Genomic DNA, 16,386 nt, shown 5'->3' on the forward strand with positions numbered 1-16,386 from the left:
GATGATGCTTAATGGCAAGAATTAGCGACCAGCACCTGCACAGTGTGTCTCGTACGCAATTCGCCGTCATCAGCATCCTGGTTTGTCGTGTTGCTTTACAAAAACAAATCACCTCAATATTTCTACAAACTCATATCAAAATTCATTGCCAACACACAATGTTTACATTATCATGTTTGTGTATAGTACTATGATATCATTAAAAGATGTACGTTTATTGGAATACGCTTGCGTTCATTTATATTTGTGTGTATCTTTTTCTTGCAGACAAGATTTTGTCATCCGTCGATTTTCTGATCATCGCTAGTAGCTTGTTTTTAGCTGCGGGATTCATCACAATTGCAGTCTGGATTATTTGGAGACAGATGAATGGACCACGTGAGTGCTTTAAGAATTAAAAAGGAAAATAGCAATCCCGTCATAACTTCGTTTCATTAAAAGACGTGAAATCGTACGAATACAACAGTAAAAATCTGATCAAAATCGGATAAAAATTGGGGACTTTATGAAAATGTGAAGTTCTGCTGATGTTTGCAGAACAGTTGTCGCACAAATGGTATTATGCAAAGTGGTGAGCTGATGATTTAATGCTCTCACAATTTTTGTTTGGACAAAAAACTAACAAAAAGTGTTTCTGTTTTCAAAGTTTTAAACATGATGTTAGTTCTGGTTACCTACACTGTACCTTCAGATAATAATCAGTTAAACATAATTATCAAGTTTTGAGATAGGGGAGTAAGTAATTGCTTTTGAATGACATCATCACCTCAAAATTTACCGAAACCTCTAATATGATTTTTTTTTCATCACACTGTGATTAAATCATAGTTGTTTTCCTAATAAGCGCTTTAAATTCATTACAAACTAAATTTCAACTGAACTAGAATACCCCTTTGAAAACTGAAGAGGTACGGCAAGGGGGAAAACAACAAAAGAAAAAGAAATTCAACAGTGAAAGACCAACGTTGATCACTTAGCTTATTCATAGATCAACTGTTTTTCTACTTTGATTTTACCCATTTTCAAGATTGTCTTCTTTATCACGTCGGTGTACCAAAGAATGCATATAATCGCATGTTTTTGTCAAATACTCTTAGAATTTGTCATTTTCTTAAGATACATAGAATGAAATGAACATGACGACCTGTTTGAACTGATGTAATTTAGTGCTGGATGGATGTGAAACAAAATGGTGTGAGTATAGGTTTCAATCAATGTCATACATATTGAAATATGATTGATGAAAAGGAAAACGCCATTGTCGATCCATCGCTGAGATATATGTCTCTTTTCTTATTCGTGTTAAACAAGTCGATTTATCACAGTAATGTGTCTTGACTTAGAGACAACCATCAGTAGGATACGAAACTGAAATTATTTCGCGATTTATATGATCTCGTGACATCTGTTCACAAAAATAATGAATAAATAATAATGCAGAAGAAAGCGAAACTGATAAGTAAGCACAAAAAGAGATATATTGAGGTCCCTGGAGGTCATTGTATTTATTGGCTTTATGTATATATATAATTGGGCCGTGACGCGAGAAAAGGGCCCTTAGCTCCGCTGCGCGCAAACGCCAGAAAACGGCGCGGAAGTTTGACAAAGCAATACACGCAAAAAAGATCAACTAGCTAACTGCGCGCACATGCATAGACTCATCATACAAGTGAGAGGATTTGGACAAAACATGCTTTTTTGAATGTCGTGATGGGGTCATTTAGGATTGGAATTTTAGAAAAAGGTTTGCATATCTAAATACGTCAGAGTTCCTTCCACAATGTGGAGGTGAAAACTCATTTTCGGTATTTAATGCCCTAAGGGCCCTTTTCTCGCGTCACGGCCCATAAATTATTATATATATATATATATATATATATATATATATATATCTTATATAATTATATATATATATATGCATCACAAAACCAGCAAAAACTTGCCAGACATGGGTTTTTAGTTAAGAGCAGATTCTGAAAGAGCAGACTCTAAGCTTCAAAATGACGTATTTAACTCAATTCAAGTGGACTTTCCTAAATGGACTCTATGTTGATATCATTCTGTAAGAAAGCCCACACTCTGGAAAAGTGTGAACTGAGAAAAGAGGCTCTGAAGTGCAGGGTGTATTATATCGCTCTATCTTTGCCAAACCGTACTGGCTGTGAATTGGACCAAAAAACAAGATGTAAACCACCGTAGCAACAATAAAGTGAATATCCGATTAAGCGGAGATTGGGCATGTTTTTTTTTTTTTTTAACACACTCTGTCTATGATTAATTCCAACTTTCAAGGCGGTATCCTTTCAAAACTTATTATAGAATTTAAAGTGAAGGGTGTGCAAGGATTTTCAAGAATTGAAAACGAACCTCAAAGACATGATATCTTACTACTCAACAAAAAGGTTGTAAATAAAGTGCTGAAAACACACTTTCCCATTCATTTTATGACCCCATGCAGACGTGAGAAAAGTGTAGAAGAAGATTAGCTCTTGCACGAAATATGAAAATGTAAAAAACTCGAGATTGACGTGATTAACCCGTTTTACTCTTTAGAATCCTCTCGTAAAACCAATGAGGGGGGGGGGTGAGTTTTTGTTGATTTTGTGATGCAAGGTCATATGTGTTAAATAAATAAATAAATGAATGAATGAATAGATAAATAGATAAATAAATAAATGAATGAATGAATATTGATTCGAAAAGCTTGCTTCCAAAAGGTGATAAATCCATCATTTTTCAATGGATTTAGCGCCTTTTGGCAGCAGTCTTTCATATCTCCACAGCCAAAGTTTGCCGAAGGAAACATGATCCTATTGTGTGTGTGTGTGTGTGTGTGTGTGTGTGTGTGTGTGTGGCTAGGTGGGATCGGGTGCGGTTATTCAGTGGTCGGATACAAAACATGGAATATTAGTTACAATTGAAAACAGTGACAATCCTAATCCCATGCACACACACACACACACACACACACACACACACCTCCTTCAAAGATCCTCCAAACATCCTTCGATAAAGTCATTCCACGACCAGCAGTCCGATATTTCATCACCCGTTTTTTATTAAATATTTATTCACTATTCTCAGGTTTGTTATTCCTGGAAGTTTTCATTTCTCATTATGTAAATAGCATAGTTCCTTTGCAGCCTTGTAGGGCTCTAAATAGTCAGATAACAACATACAAGCTAAAAGACTCCAAATATTAACAAGCAGTTGTGCGTAAAAGTCTAATGGTTCATATTATGTACTACTGCTTTGACAAAGATGATTTTCTCAAAATTGGTGTCAACGTTACGCGTTAAAATGTAACTTTGAAAGTATAGTTATACGTATCACCGTCAATGGTCAATACATGTATTACTGTTTGTGTTTGGATATGAAGGGTTTGTTTGCAAAAACCGATAAGTCCATTTTTGAAGATTTTGAAGTACGATATCTGTCATAAAGTACAAAATTATACCTTTTAAATGATACATTGGTCACTTCATGTAAAGGTATATTTTTAAAGTTATAGTCAAAAGAAGCAAAAATTTTCTTATTATTCTCTTTATTTTTCTTGGCCTTTAATCGCATATATCTCCATTTGGCAAATATGGACTTATCGGTTTTTGCAAACAAGCTCTTCATATGGACATCTGATTCGCTAGATCTAAATAATCGAAAGTGTCCTATTTGGCAGATTGAGACGTTGTTATTATCGACAATATGTCATTGTCTGTCCAAGTTACATCAGTAAATTACCCAATACAATTCAAGTGGAAAATACCTTGCAAATCATACACCGTAAGGAGGTACACCCACTTCTTGATGGTTTTATTGCAGGAAGGATCACATAGGAAGCTATCTATGGCATCTACTATGTATCATAGTATGATACATCACGGTTATAGGATCGATTTTATATCGTCAGTGACTGCGTTTATGCGTCTTCGTGAAGGTGATTTGGTGTGTGTGTGTGTGTGTGTGTGTGTGTGTGCGTGTGTGTGCTTTTGAGTTTTCCTTTTAAGTGGCTAATCATTATCGAATGTTGCATATATTCACCATGTAAAATCGAAGATCTTCCCATCCATGCAACTGCCGGTATTCAACAGAACATTACAGCGTTAAAGAGAGGGCCTCGTAAAAGTAGAATGTCACTACAGAAATTAAATATTCTGGATATGAGCTTCGCACTTTGATAAAGATTTGGAAGACTGCCCTCATTCTTGATAGCATTAGCATATTCATTGTTATTATTGTGCACTTATTATCGAAATTAATAATTGTATAGACAAATAAAAGGTACAACTTCATTTTTTCTCTTATTCAGGTCTACAGAACCGTGATAGGAGTACGAAAACTCTCAGCATTCAGCAGCGCCCATGTAATGAGAACCTAGAAAGGAGCGTAAGTGCCCCTCATTTTTCACTATTTTCTTTCATTTATATACCTATTCATATGGCAGCACGAGGAATCCTTACTTTCTCATTAGTCTTATCAAGATACTGAAATTCGTAGCTTCTCAACGCGAGTCTACGTACATGCAGTCTATAAGTATTGATGAGGAAGGAATGAACTACATTATTTTGTTCTTGTAGATAGTAACGTGAAGCAAATGTACAACCTACTAATTTGCGTACATGAAGAAAAATACATGAGACTAGCATCACAAGTGAGGTTTCACACTGATAATCCGCTCAACGAAGAGAAGGAAAAACAGAACACTGTATATCAGGCGCCAAAGTGCAGATTCAAAATAGAGTATGAGTAATAAGTGACTGAATAAGGACATGAAGGATGTACGAACTAACGATTTCCTTCAGACTGTGTGGACAATTTTGCTTCTTAAAACAAATATTGTAAAAACACTATTGAGGGCAATAGTTTTACAACTAAACTTTTTTCTTTTCTTCTCCACTAAGTCACCTTTTTGACATCATGTCGATTCTAGATCAATGTTTCTTGAAAGATTAAACTCTTTGATATCCATGAATACAAAGAAAGAAAAGAAAAAAGTAAAGGGAATCTTTGTGTGTAAGCGAATGGAACATTATTTTGATGGTATTCAACCATTGAAGGCAGTGATTTAAAAAAAAAAGAGAAAGATATTCGAGTTATCACATTTGATGCATATGTGTAGGTCAGTTGTATCACAAAACATCCTACCATATGAACATTTCGAAATAAAGCCTAAAATAAAGGGAGATATCACTATTTTCCTCATGACACCATAAGTGTAGACGGTTTATTCCAGAGACGATCAACAATTCTTCAAATTTTGTACATTTTATTATTATAACAATACTTGACATTGATTATACTGATTACAATTTCTATATACATGTAGTTGTTTCTATCCCTAACTCACATCAAGAACTATCTTTAAATGCTATAGCTCGGTTGCTGTTCCATCTGCAAATGGTAAATAAGGCCTTTGCACCCTCTTCTTCTGGTTTGCGTGTATGACTACACATCAGGGTTGCTGTGTTAGGAACATGTCAAACTTATTTCCTATATTTTTCAATTTTGGGCAAATTTTCTGACTTACGACCCCTCTGTCTACTCAACTTTAACCCATTGAGGACGAGTCCCGAGTATACTCGGGCAGGTGTCCATGGGAATTGCAAGTTTTAGCAAAATAAGTCCGTCCTCAATTGGTTAAGACAGTCTCACCATCAAGCACATTGTTTTGAAAGGATGGTGACAAAGATGTATCACTCGCCATGTTGAGCGAAAGTGTAGAAGCTGTCATGGGGGCTATTAAGTCTGAAAAAGAAATAATCCTCAGTACTGAGGTGTTCCTTTCGAAAAGCACTTTTGATTTTATCATTCCCTGAAGAGTGCAGATTATACTAGAAATCCATTGTATTCATTTTATACAGACTGGTCATAAAAACCTACTCCTCATGTAATCCAAACCACCATTGAATGTTCACCACTAAATGAACGAGTGTGTGTGCGTTTGTTTGTTTTCCTTATGTGTGTATAGTGTGTGAGTGTTAGCTCGCGCGTGTCGAGTGGTTACCATGATGAGAATATAGCGCGCAATTATGACAGCACAATAGTGGAAAGGAAAGTACAGAGCACTCCATCGGACAATGTTCTATTATATCGGTACGATGTTCTAACAAAGCAAACGAAAGCGTAACAGACACGATGGGACTTGTATACCTTGACATAAACATGATTTTTTTTCCAGACATGTCTTCAACTTTGAATTTTGACTGTCATGCGTATGTACACAGGTAACAACTATGACTTAGGAATTGGTAGATATTTGACATTTACTATCATATGTGACCGTGCACCTCAAAACGAACATAAAGTTGCACACACTGATTTTGCGTGAGGACTGAAAAGAAGTGAAATGGGTCAACCTAGCCGATCTTGATTTTTGATTCATATTTTCTGAAAGAGCGGGTCTTCTTTTACGTTATGCTAAAATTTGGTATCATAAAACGGGCAGGAAAGTGTGTTTTTTTAGCAGTTTATCTCGAACATTTTTGGTAGAATAGTGTAATTAGATGTGTCTTTAGAATCCCTTTTTCATTTCTGAAAAACCTTGTCCACACTCTTCACTTTCAACTCTAATTACTTTTGAAAGAATAGTGCTACTGCTTTGAAAGTTGGCGTTGATTATGGACGGAATGTGTTAATAAGGCATGCTTAATCACAGTTTAATCTGATAATCCCTTCATTGTTGTTACTCTGGTGGTTTACTTCCTGTTTTTTGTCCCATTCATCTCATAGCCAGCACGGTTTGGTAAAGATTAAGCGCTTGAATAGACACTGTACTTCAGAGCCTCTTTTCTCAGTTCACACTTTTCCTGTGTTTGTGCTTTCTTTCCAATATTTAGATAGGTTAGGAGAGTCCATTTGATTTGAGTTATACATCATTTTAAAGCTTAAAGTCTGCTCTTTCAGAATATGGTCTTAACTAAAAATTCATGTCTGGCGTCTTTTTGTTTGTTTTGAGGTGCAGGGTCACATAATATTCACACAGAATGATAAGTGGACTTTTTGATTACTAAATTAAAGAAAGAGTTTTGGAAGAGGCAGGAAGAAGTGTAACTTTACAACAGAAAAACCCCCCCACAAAATTCTACGATATATGCCTGAACTGACACTATTGAAAGGGTGATGAAATATCATTTTCTTTGTTTCTATCATCCTGCACTCCTAATGTTTGCTAGGTTATTTAGATTGCATGATTCATTATTTACTTGCAAAAGCATGAAATATACGGGGTTTTTTTTCTGCTAACTAAATCAATGTCAATAAAGAACGGCGAGATTTTTTTTTTCAACAAAACTTTGAGTGCTTGAAAGACGTGGCCTTAAAAGTGACTTTGTAATTATCAAAGTAGCATGGAAAATGCAAAGTTATCGTTGAAATATTGATTAAACCACTGTTTGTATGTGTGTGTGTGTGTGTATGTGTGTGTGTATCTCAAAAATGTTGAGCCCTAAAAAGGCAGTCTAATTGTGTTTCTATGTATAATATAGTCACATGAGAAGGTATAAAATATCTTGTTTCGTAATGTTGAGTAAATCGGTTTCACTTATAAAATGATTTTTTTGTTCACATTCATGTGAGTATTTGAAAAGAAAATGACATCATTGTATTTTACATTGTGCAGTATCTTCTGATTGTGATATGGATTTTTGAGGAAACTTTATCTTGGCAGACAAAACTCATTTTAGAATATCGTTTATCTCTGTTAAAAAAAATCAAAACAAAACAAAATAAAAAATGAAGAACTTGAAGAATCTTCCAAGCGGGTATTTCCCCATGCCGAATCGTATAAACGCAGGCATTCCAAGCGGCATTTATTCTTCTGTTGTGGTAAACCAAAGTCCAATTTGAATACTTCTGATCACTTAATTGCGTGTGATCCTGCCAAAAAGGAAATATATTTTATATCACACACAAGTGAGCTGTCTAAGCTACAAAGGGTCGGAAACAAGCTCATCAGGAAACATCTCTCTTAACGTATAGCTGGTTTCGGGGTTGTATAGGTTGCACTTTCATCCATATCCGAAGTACCGAACCCAATTACTGCCAATGTACACTGCCTGTTGAACAGTGTTATTTTGTGCATGCCGTATTCAATGTGACAATGTATATAGTTACTTGCAAGCAGTCTCTTCTCTTCCGCGTTTAAAGAGTGGATTACAGTTGTTGTTTTTTACGTGTGAGAGAAAAGCATTCATCAAGTCCTTATAAGGAATAATTTTGGAAATTTGTGACATTAATTCTAAGACACATGTAAGGAGAGTCATTTAATAACAAAACAATTTTCTTATTTAGGCGTTATCAGTCTCATTTTTCAGTAAGACCTGCACAATTGAATACTAAAGATTTTGAAAAGATCGTGTTTTTCTTAAGACATGACTCTATTTTGATGATTAAATTACATAAAATGGTGAAAAAGTAAAAATGAAATAATTGTTAAATGATCAAGATACTGAATTTAACGGATGTCTTTAATTGTTTAATATGGTATGCCATGCACAACTTTGGTAATTATGTTTACCAGTTTACAACCTTCTTTTCTACCTTTCTCTTTGTCTTTCTGTCTGATCTGGTTCACTCTTTACCACTTTTGCCATCTCCACTGACGTATATGTTTCAACAATCAGGAATATAATAGTGTTCTGCAAAAATGCAAGAAAAAGCTCATGTTCTTTGGATGTACATGATTGACTGCGGCAACAGTACACTTCAATTCTGTAGATAGCGGCGCTTGAAATTCACCAGGAAAAAACAAACAAACAAAAACGGATATAATATTCATACTTGAAACGAAGGAAGATAATTTCTTCTTTCAGTAATTTCATTTAAAATCACTTGAAACTCTAACAACAGATATATTCTTAACAAATCCCTGATTCTTGCAGTAGATATCAAAGGCACAAGATTGAATGGCATATCTTTTGTTTTGTTTTATTTCTTCATTATATTCTATATTTGCCCGACTGGGCACCAGAAAGATTGTTATTTTGAAAGTATGTTTGTCCCACATTAATTGTTAGTGGCCCCACCCGCAGGCCATCTGATCAGATCACTGTCCTGGCAATGGGTGTCATTAATGATTATAGATTAAAGTGAGCTGTGACTACAAAACGCTGATCATAACGTGTTTGTTTGTTTTATTGCCACATTAAAAAATCAAAATGTGAAGCCTAGAAGATGAGACGAAGCTGGGAACTATCCGTAATTTGAGGTTGATCATTTTGAAAAAAAAAAACATGAATGAATTACATTATTCAAAGTAAGTGTTTGCCAGCTCGTTCCGAATATTCCCGAGCATTGAAGTCAATATAGCATTAAATTAAAACGATGAGATCCGCGTTTGCTGTAGCATAAGAAGAATGGGACAAGTGGTGTCGCTTCAGCAAAACAATTGCAAGCAAACAAATAGATAAACAACATCAAGAAAAAAAGACACACAAACTTACTGGAAACAACAAATATAACCAAATAACAACAAGTAAAATGAAATAGATATTTCCACGTTAAATCTGCCATTCTAGCCTTCAAAAAAAAACAACTTCCCTCATCTCTGTCATGATTATAGCTGTCCAACATTTTTTTTTTTTTTAGCGATGAACAAAAAATTTTAGATTTGGGGGAAAATAAACAACTTTCCGTTATGGCGTTTGATGTCACTGTGTTTTTATGAAGGTATGAATGGCCAAGAATAATACAATAGCGACCCTTTTGTACAGTAGTATTTGTTTTTCATCATTGCCAATGGTATCATTTTCTTCAAAAGAAAAAAAAAGTGGGAATAAGGAATCGCTGCCAAGCAGCATACTAATAAGGACGTGTAAAGTTTACACACATAACTAGACCATGCCCAACCCTTAATTTAGATCACTTGCATGCAATCTAGGGGGGGGGGGGGGGACAAGCAAATTACTAGGCGTAACTCCACCCCACCCCCTTTTCAAACAATATGTCCCTAAAAGAACATTTTCCCAAAGCACCAGATGGAACAGAAGGTATATTTTTCTTTTCTCAGATTTAAAAAAAGACGAATCAAGACGTTGCACGAAAAGTGTGCATTTACACCACATCTTTGAATTTAAGTTCTTAAATAAACGCAAATGGTCTCTCGTGTGGGAGAGGGTAGGCCTATCACCTATTTCATACCCCTCTCATATTCCTGTGGGAACCTTCCCCGCTCTGTTGCCTCAATTCCTAAGAAAGACGCTATGTATTTAGATGTTGTTTTTTTTTAAACCCCGGCTCGCCCTTTTACATCATGCCTTGTATAGCACGATTTGATTTGTTACAACATGGAAATTGTGGCAAGGTATTATTGTAATCACCTCATATCGGGAATGTGCGTATGTTTAAATCTTTGGGTAAGTAACTCTCCTGAAACGTAACATCTTCAATCAAATGTGTTATCTGTGCTGTAATTGCACTGCGACAATCCAAGAACAGATTGAGCACCTAAGAGCAACATTCAAACAATATCATTCCCGACTTAATGTAAATACTAACGTAATTTTACAGCAAACTGAATCAAAATTCATGATAATATTTCTTTATTTTTCTGTCTTTAATCAATCGACAAAAAAAAAATCAAAGTGAAAGTGACACACATCAATATTTTACATTGTGTACCAACTGAGGAATGTGCAAGAATGTTTCATTACAATACAAAAAAGAAATGGCACCACAATATTTTCGTCAAGTAATGACACACATTACATTGAGCAATGTACTTGTAGACTACGCCTTCAGCTGTACTGTTAGGTTTCGATTCTAGTAGCCATGGTTATGTGACCCTGTAGAAGCTTTGAGCACCAAAAAGGACATGAAACGTGACGAGACAGTAGACATCACAATTACACTGCTGTGTATGAGTGCACCTCGCATTAAGTATTATCATGAGATATGATAAGACATTTAGCCCGCTTCTTCGTCCTTTCATCTTCCTTAAACATGTGACTCTGCAGCAGCAACCCGCAGCTGATCTCGAAGCGGATCTCACAGGTTACATTTCTTTTGACGGCGTAGAAACTGCAACTACAGATGACGTTGGCACTCTATGCTCTTACTCGCTTGGCCGGCTACCCGAGGTATGTATCCAGTGCCATGATTGAGCCGTCTTGAATTCAAGTTTGGTTGCACCCACACACTTGAGCAATGAATCTTCGCCTGTCTGCAAGCAAGCAGATAAATACATTATATGCCATTCATCACATAACTCTCGATTCCCACAGACCCACTCATTAGAGACCGAGATGCTGAAATTTTCTAAAAACTTTATAATACATCATTGAAACTTTAATGTTAATCACTTAATTTGTGGCAACTTTCGAAGGAGTACATTTTCTATTTTCCAAAGTTTCGATGTTTTTACATAGTTTGATAAGACAACATTAAAACCGTAAAGAGAATACCAAAAAGGTCATCGATATCGCCGCTTATCTTTTATCTTCATTATCATTATTATTTTTTGTTAAAAACTTCCAAATTCTGAATAATATAAGTAAACGTATTATACACATCATGAAGTTTGGTCACAAATGTGACCGTGCACCTCAAAACGAACATAAAGTAGCACACACTGATTTTGCGTGAGGACTGAAAAGAAGTGAAATGGGTCAACCCAGCCGAACTTGACTTTTTCATATTTTCTGAAAGAGCGGGTCTTCTTTTACATTATGCTAAAATTTGGTATCATAAAACGGGCAGGAAAGTGCGTTTTTTTAGCAGTTTATCTCGAACATTTTTGGTAGAATAGTGTGATTACGTGTGTCTTTAGAGTCCTTTTTCCATTTCTGATAAACCTTGTCCACACTCTTCACTTTCAACTCTAAAAACTTTTGAAAAGATAGTGCTACTGCTATGAAAGTTGGCATTAATTATGGACAGAATGTGTTAGTGAGGCATTTTAATTTCAGTTTAATCTGAAAATCCCTTCATTGTTGTTACTCTGGTGGTTAACTTCCTGCTTTTTGTCCCATTCATCGCACAGCCAGCACGGTTTGGTAAAGATTAAGCGCTTGAATAGACACTGTACTTCAGAGCCTCTTTTCTCAGTTCACACTTTTGCTGAGCTTGTGCTTTCTTTCCAATATTTAGATAGATTAGGAGAGTTTATTTGATTTGAGTTAGACATCATTTTAAAGCTTAAAGTCTGCTCTTTCAGAATATGGTCTTAGTCAAAAATTCATGTCTAGCGACTTTTTGTTTGTTTTGAGGTGCAGGGTCACAAATAATAGTTCACATTTTAGTATATTGTTTTTTCTCCTTTTTTTCTTTTTTTTTTGATAACATATGCATACCACGCTTATCTTATTTGGTATAATTAAATTCAAATTCAAATTCAAATTCAAACTTTATTCTCACTTTATTTTTCCAACATAATGTACAAGAAACAATATGATACATTTGACATGCAAGTAGTTGATAATATACATAGCCAGACAGGGATAACAACATGTTCATGTCTTTATGTTTAGTACAAAAAGAAACATACACTCTATTTATACACTCTGTGAAAAAAAAAGTGGAGTTACCCACTCAAAATACTATGTTTGTAACATGTGGGTACCTCTGAGGGAAAGGGGGAAAGGGGGAAAGAGGGAGAAGTAAAGGGGGTGAAAAACTTACAACGAGAGTGCGGGAACAGAAAATAGGGAGAAGTGGAAGAGAGAGAGAAAGAGAGAGAGAGAGGGGGGGGGGGGGAGAGAGAGAGAGAGAAACTAAATTATTTTGATGCGTACACCAAGGGGAAAAGCCCACAGAGACAAACAGCCACGCGTTTTCGAGAGTGAAACAGTGTCGAGCTGCTTTCCAGCGGAACAGACTGTAACTGTGAGGGCACGTATGGAATACCAAAATACTAAACGCAGTAAAAAATGGTCGATGCCTCAAGATAACGCAGCCTATAGTGAAAGAAGAGGAGATAATGTCGTGCTTACGAAATACATTACTGAATTAAATTTATTCGGTTGCAATATAAGACTTCAAAAGAAAAATCTTCAATCTCTTTTAAAAAGAATTCAATGACGGTGCATTTTGTATGTCCATGGGAAGGGAGTTCCAGAATCTTGGACCTACATAAATGAAAGTCTGTTTAGCAAGCACGGTTCTTAATAGAGGTAAATGAAATTCATTTGACTGTCTGGTTGGATATCCATGGTATGTCCGCTTGCGCATGAACATGGAGTTAAAGATAAACGGAAGTCAGTTATTATTATAAGTATACATAAATTACCGGAGTTGAAATAAAAACAAATCTGTAATTTTCATAATCTTATTATAAAAAACAAAGGATCTGTATGAGAATATGGAACGGTGTTGCAAATAATGCTAAGAGCCTACTTTTGTAGCAGTAAAACCCTATCCAATGTAATATTTGATGGGTGTTTCCCCATACTAAAATTCCATAATTTAAATAGGGTAATATCAAAGATGAATACAATGTTAACAACGAATGTTGAGGAAAAGACCATTTTAGTCTATTAATAACACCTATGTTACGTGAAATTTTCTTACAGACGTTATCAATATGAAATTTCCAGGAAAGTTTATTATCGACTGTAATTCCGAGAAACTTGGTATGGGAAACACTTTCTAAAACAGCATCACCAAAACAAATATCCATATTCAAATTATCTATTAAAAAAGAATGACTGAAAAGCATATATTTTGTTGGTTTTTTGGGGGGATATTCAAAGACAACTTAGTTGCTCGTATCCACTCACATAATTTTTTTAAATTCAGAATTAACGGTCTGCACAAGGGTATTTGGGTCTTCATGTGAATAAAATACATTTGAATCGTGGGCAAAAAGTATGAAAGATAACACATCAGAAGAAACACAAAAATCATTAATGTAAACAATAAACAACAGCGGGCCCAATAAACTACCTTGTGGGACGCCATACTTTAATTCTGTCATATCAGAGTTATGATTGTTCAAAAAAACATATTGTTTGCGATCAGTTAAATAACTCCTGAACCACTCCAAGGCCTTCCCGCGTATACCATAATGAGAGAACTTGTATAGTAAAATATCATGATTTATAGTGTCGAAGGCCTTGGAGAAGTCCAGGAAGATACCAATCAAATGAGAGTGATTTTCTAAAGCATGTGCTACTTTATCAACAAAATTTAACAAAGCGTGACAGGTGCTCTGCTTTTCTCGGAACCCAAATTGCGAATTTGTATAAACACCATACATTTTCAGAAAATTCAACATTCTTTTGTATATAATTTTCTCTAAAATCTTGAACAGACAAGATGATAAAGAAATAGGCCTATGATTACTAATATCTAGCTTATCTCCGTTCTTATATATGGGAATAACTTTAGCTATTTTCATTTGTTCCGGAAAAACACCCGTTGACATTGAAAAATTAAAGATAAGTGCCAAAGGATCCGCAGCAGAAGATATAACACCTTTCAAAATCATATTGCTCATCGCCTGGTCTAAACGTCTATCCGTTTTCCGTTTCTTTTTCACAAACACTGATTACTCGGGGCTTACAGCTAAACAAGCTTACTTCCATGCGAAATGTAGGTCCCGTCATACTTTCCTTGCACAACCCCATTTCGATTTCGACCAGTTATAACAATTACTGTGTTTTTATCATGTATGTATATTCATATTGTCTGCTTTTGTACATTATTGACAAGGTAAAAGAACTTGTGCTCTTATTTCTGATGCAATATTCATCAATGAGAAGTATGAAACGAATGAATTGAATTGAAAAGATGAATTGAATTGAATTTCATTTAATTGAATGCACGTTTTTTACACCCGTGCAACAGGAGATATCACTGTCGGGTTGCGAGGAGGGCGTGGATTTTTACGAAGAAGAACCGATCACATGCGACACCGTGGCTTCAATCGCACCAATGGGAGAATCCGGAGACGTCACGATCTCCATTACGTTGAGGTCGTCGGAGATTCGCAAGACTTCTTCGCGGGGTCATGGCGACATTACAGGGCGCCATCAGCGATCAGTCAAGCGCTCCAGAACCATGCCCCGACACGCGTCCTCGACTAAGATCATGAACCAACAACGACCCGCCTTGAATGCCAGTGAATACCGCAATCTCGTGGACAACAACTTGGGCCATCAATACATGGAGATGACCGGAGGTTCTCCCAGCCAGTGGATGGCCAAATCCGAGCAGAATCTTCAGTACATTAACTGAGTAGTCCTTAGAGGAGGTTGCGTAATGTTTTCTTACTTTTTTCTCCATTTTTTGCTCATGAAGCACATGAAAGCATAACCTGAAGTAGAATAACTTTAGAGTTAGAAAGGGCCATGCTGTATATTTCCTTGTATGTATATATGTTTATAGTATTATGTCTGTCTCGGTTCACCTACGAGATGTATAAATGAAAATAGGCAGAAACTGTACAAACATTTTGCAGACTCGTTGATGCTTTTATTTGATAACATGATCATAAATACCAGTTTGTTAAATGTGTGTAAATGATAACCTCTTCACAGTGATTACCATTGGTGATTTTATACAAACGAGTAGAGACCGTTATACCTCAGAGTGACTTTTGTCAGAACAAGACTGTAACTTAAATATACCTCTCCAGAATAAATTGATCCATTGGGTGAAAAATATGTATAGGGCCTATATATAAATATATAATTATGTAGGCCATAAACTGTAATAAGATATGAGCTTCAATGCAAGTTATAAATGGGTATATGAATACATAGTGTAACAAAGTGGTGTCATGATAGTGCGTTAGTGCGTGTACGCACGTTCTCTTAGAGGATATAGGTACGGACGGGGCGTGCGTTTACAGCACGCGGTATGAATAAGAGTCTTTACGGCAACTGACAAAAGGGAGTTGCGTTCTAGCCACGGCCGGGTAAGGACAGTGTTTGGGTCGTCCGTATACAAGCAATTGGTGAGATTGCGAAGGGCCGAGGGCCACCCCGCGAGATACTTTCCGATGTGTTATTCACCCCTCTCCGAAAATAAAGGCAAGTAAAGTGCTGGTGACATATACAATTCAATTACCGCGACAATCACCGGTGTGTTTATTTGTGATATCTTTTACGTACGAATGCGGTGATGTATGAGAGAGAGTTGAGTTCTTCAAGTATGCCAAGACAGGAGAGTCCCGACCTCGATCACAACGGTCCCGGTTGTGTTACATTTGGTGGCCTCAATATGCCTGACAGATCCCACCTTCTGATAGCCCGTGGGCTTCCAATGTTGTATTGGTGAATAAGAAGGATGGCACGAAAAGGTTTTGCATTGACTACCGGCGTCTAAACAAGATCACGATCAAAGATGCATATCCCATTCCAAGAATAGACGATTCGTTGGATGCCCTTGGTGGATCGAAATGGTTTTCAACCCTCGATCTTGCCTCGGGCTACTGGCAGGTCGAGCTTGACG

General features: G+C 36.2%; 1 protein-coding gene across 1 annotated transcript; it reads left to right on the top strand.

The window, feature by feature from the left end:
• The first annotated feature begins 3,918 nt into the window (after window positions 1-3,918).
• On the top strand, window positions 3,919-15,178 carry LOC139724914 (uncharacterized). Its single transcript, XM_071636036.1, has 4 exons — window positions 3,919-3,934; window positions 4,307-4,383; window positions 10,950-11,072; window positions 14,779-15,178. The coding sequence occupies exons 1-4, from the start codon at window positions 3,919-3,921 to the stop codon at window positions 15,166-15,168; spliced, it is 606 nt and encodes a 201-aa protein (XP_071492137.1). The 3' UTR covers window positions 15,169-15,178.
• The last annotated feature ends 1,208 nt before the right edge of the window (window positions 15,179-16,386 follow it).

Source organism: Diadema antillarum, unplaced genomic scaffold (genome assembly GCF_040938485.1).
Source record: "Diadema antillarum isolate AM-2024a unplaced genomic scaffold, OU_Dant_1.0 seq00000003_RagTag, whole genome shotgun sequence".
Lineage (NCBI taxonomy): Eukaryota > Metazoa > Echinodermata > Echinoidea > Diadematoida > Diadematidae > Diadema > Diadema antillarum.

Bases quoted from the DNA above. Each gene is read 5' to 3' on its own strand.
- LOC139724914 (XM_071636036.1), top strand. The intron at 4,384-10,949 runs GTAAGTGCCCCT...GTGACTCTGCAG, and splicing joins ATGAGAACCTAGAAAGGAGC to CAGCAACCCGCAGCTGATCT. The intron at 11,073-14,778 runs GTATGTATCCAG...CCCGTGCAACAG, and splicing joins CGCTTGGCCGGCTACCCGAG to GAGATATCACTGTCGGGTTG.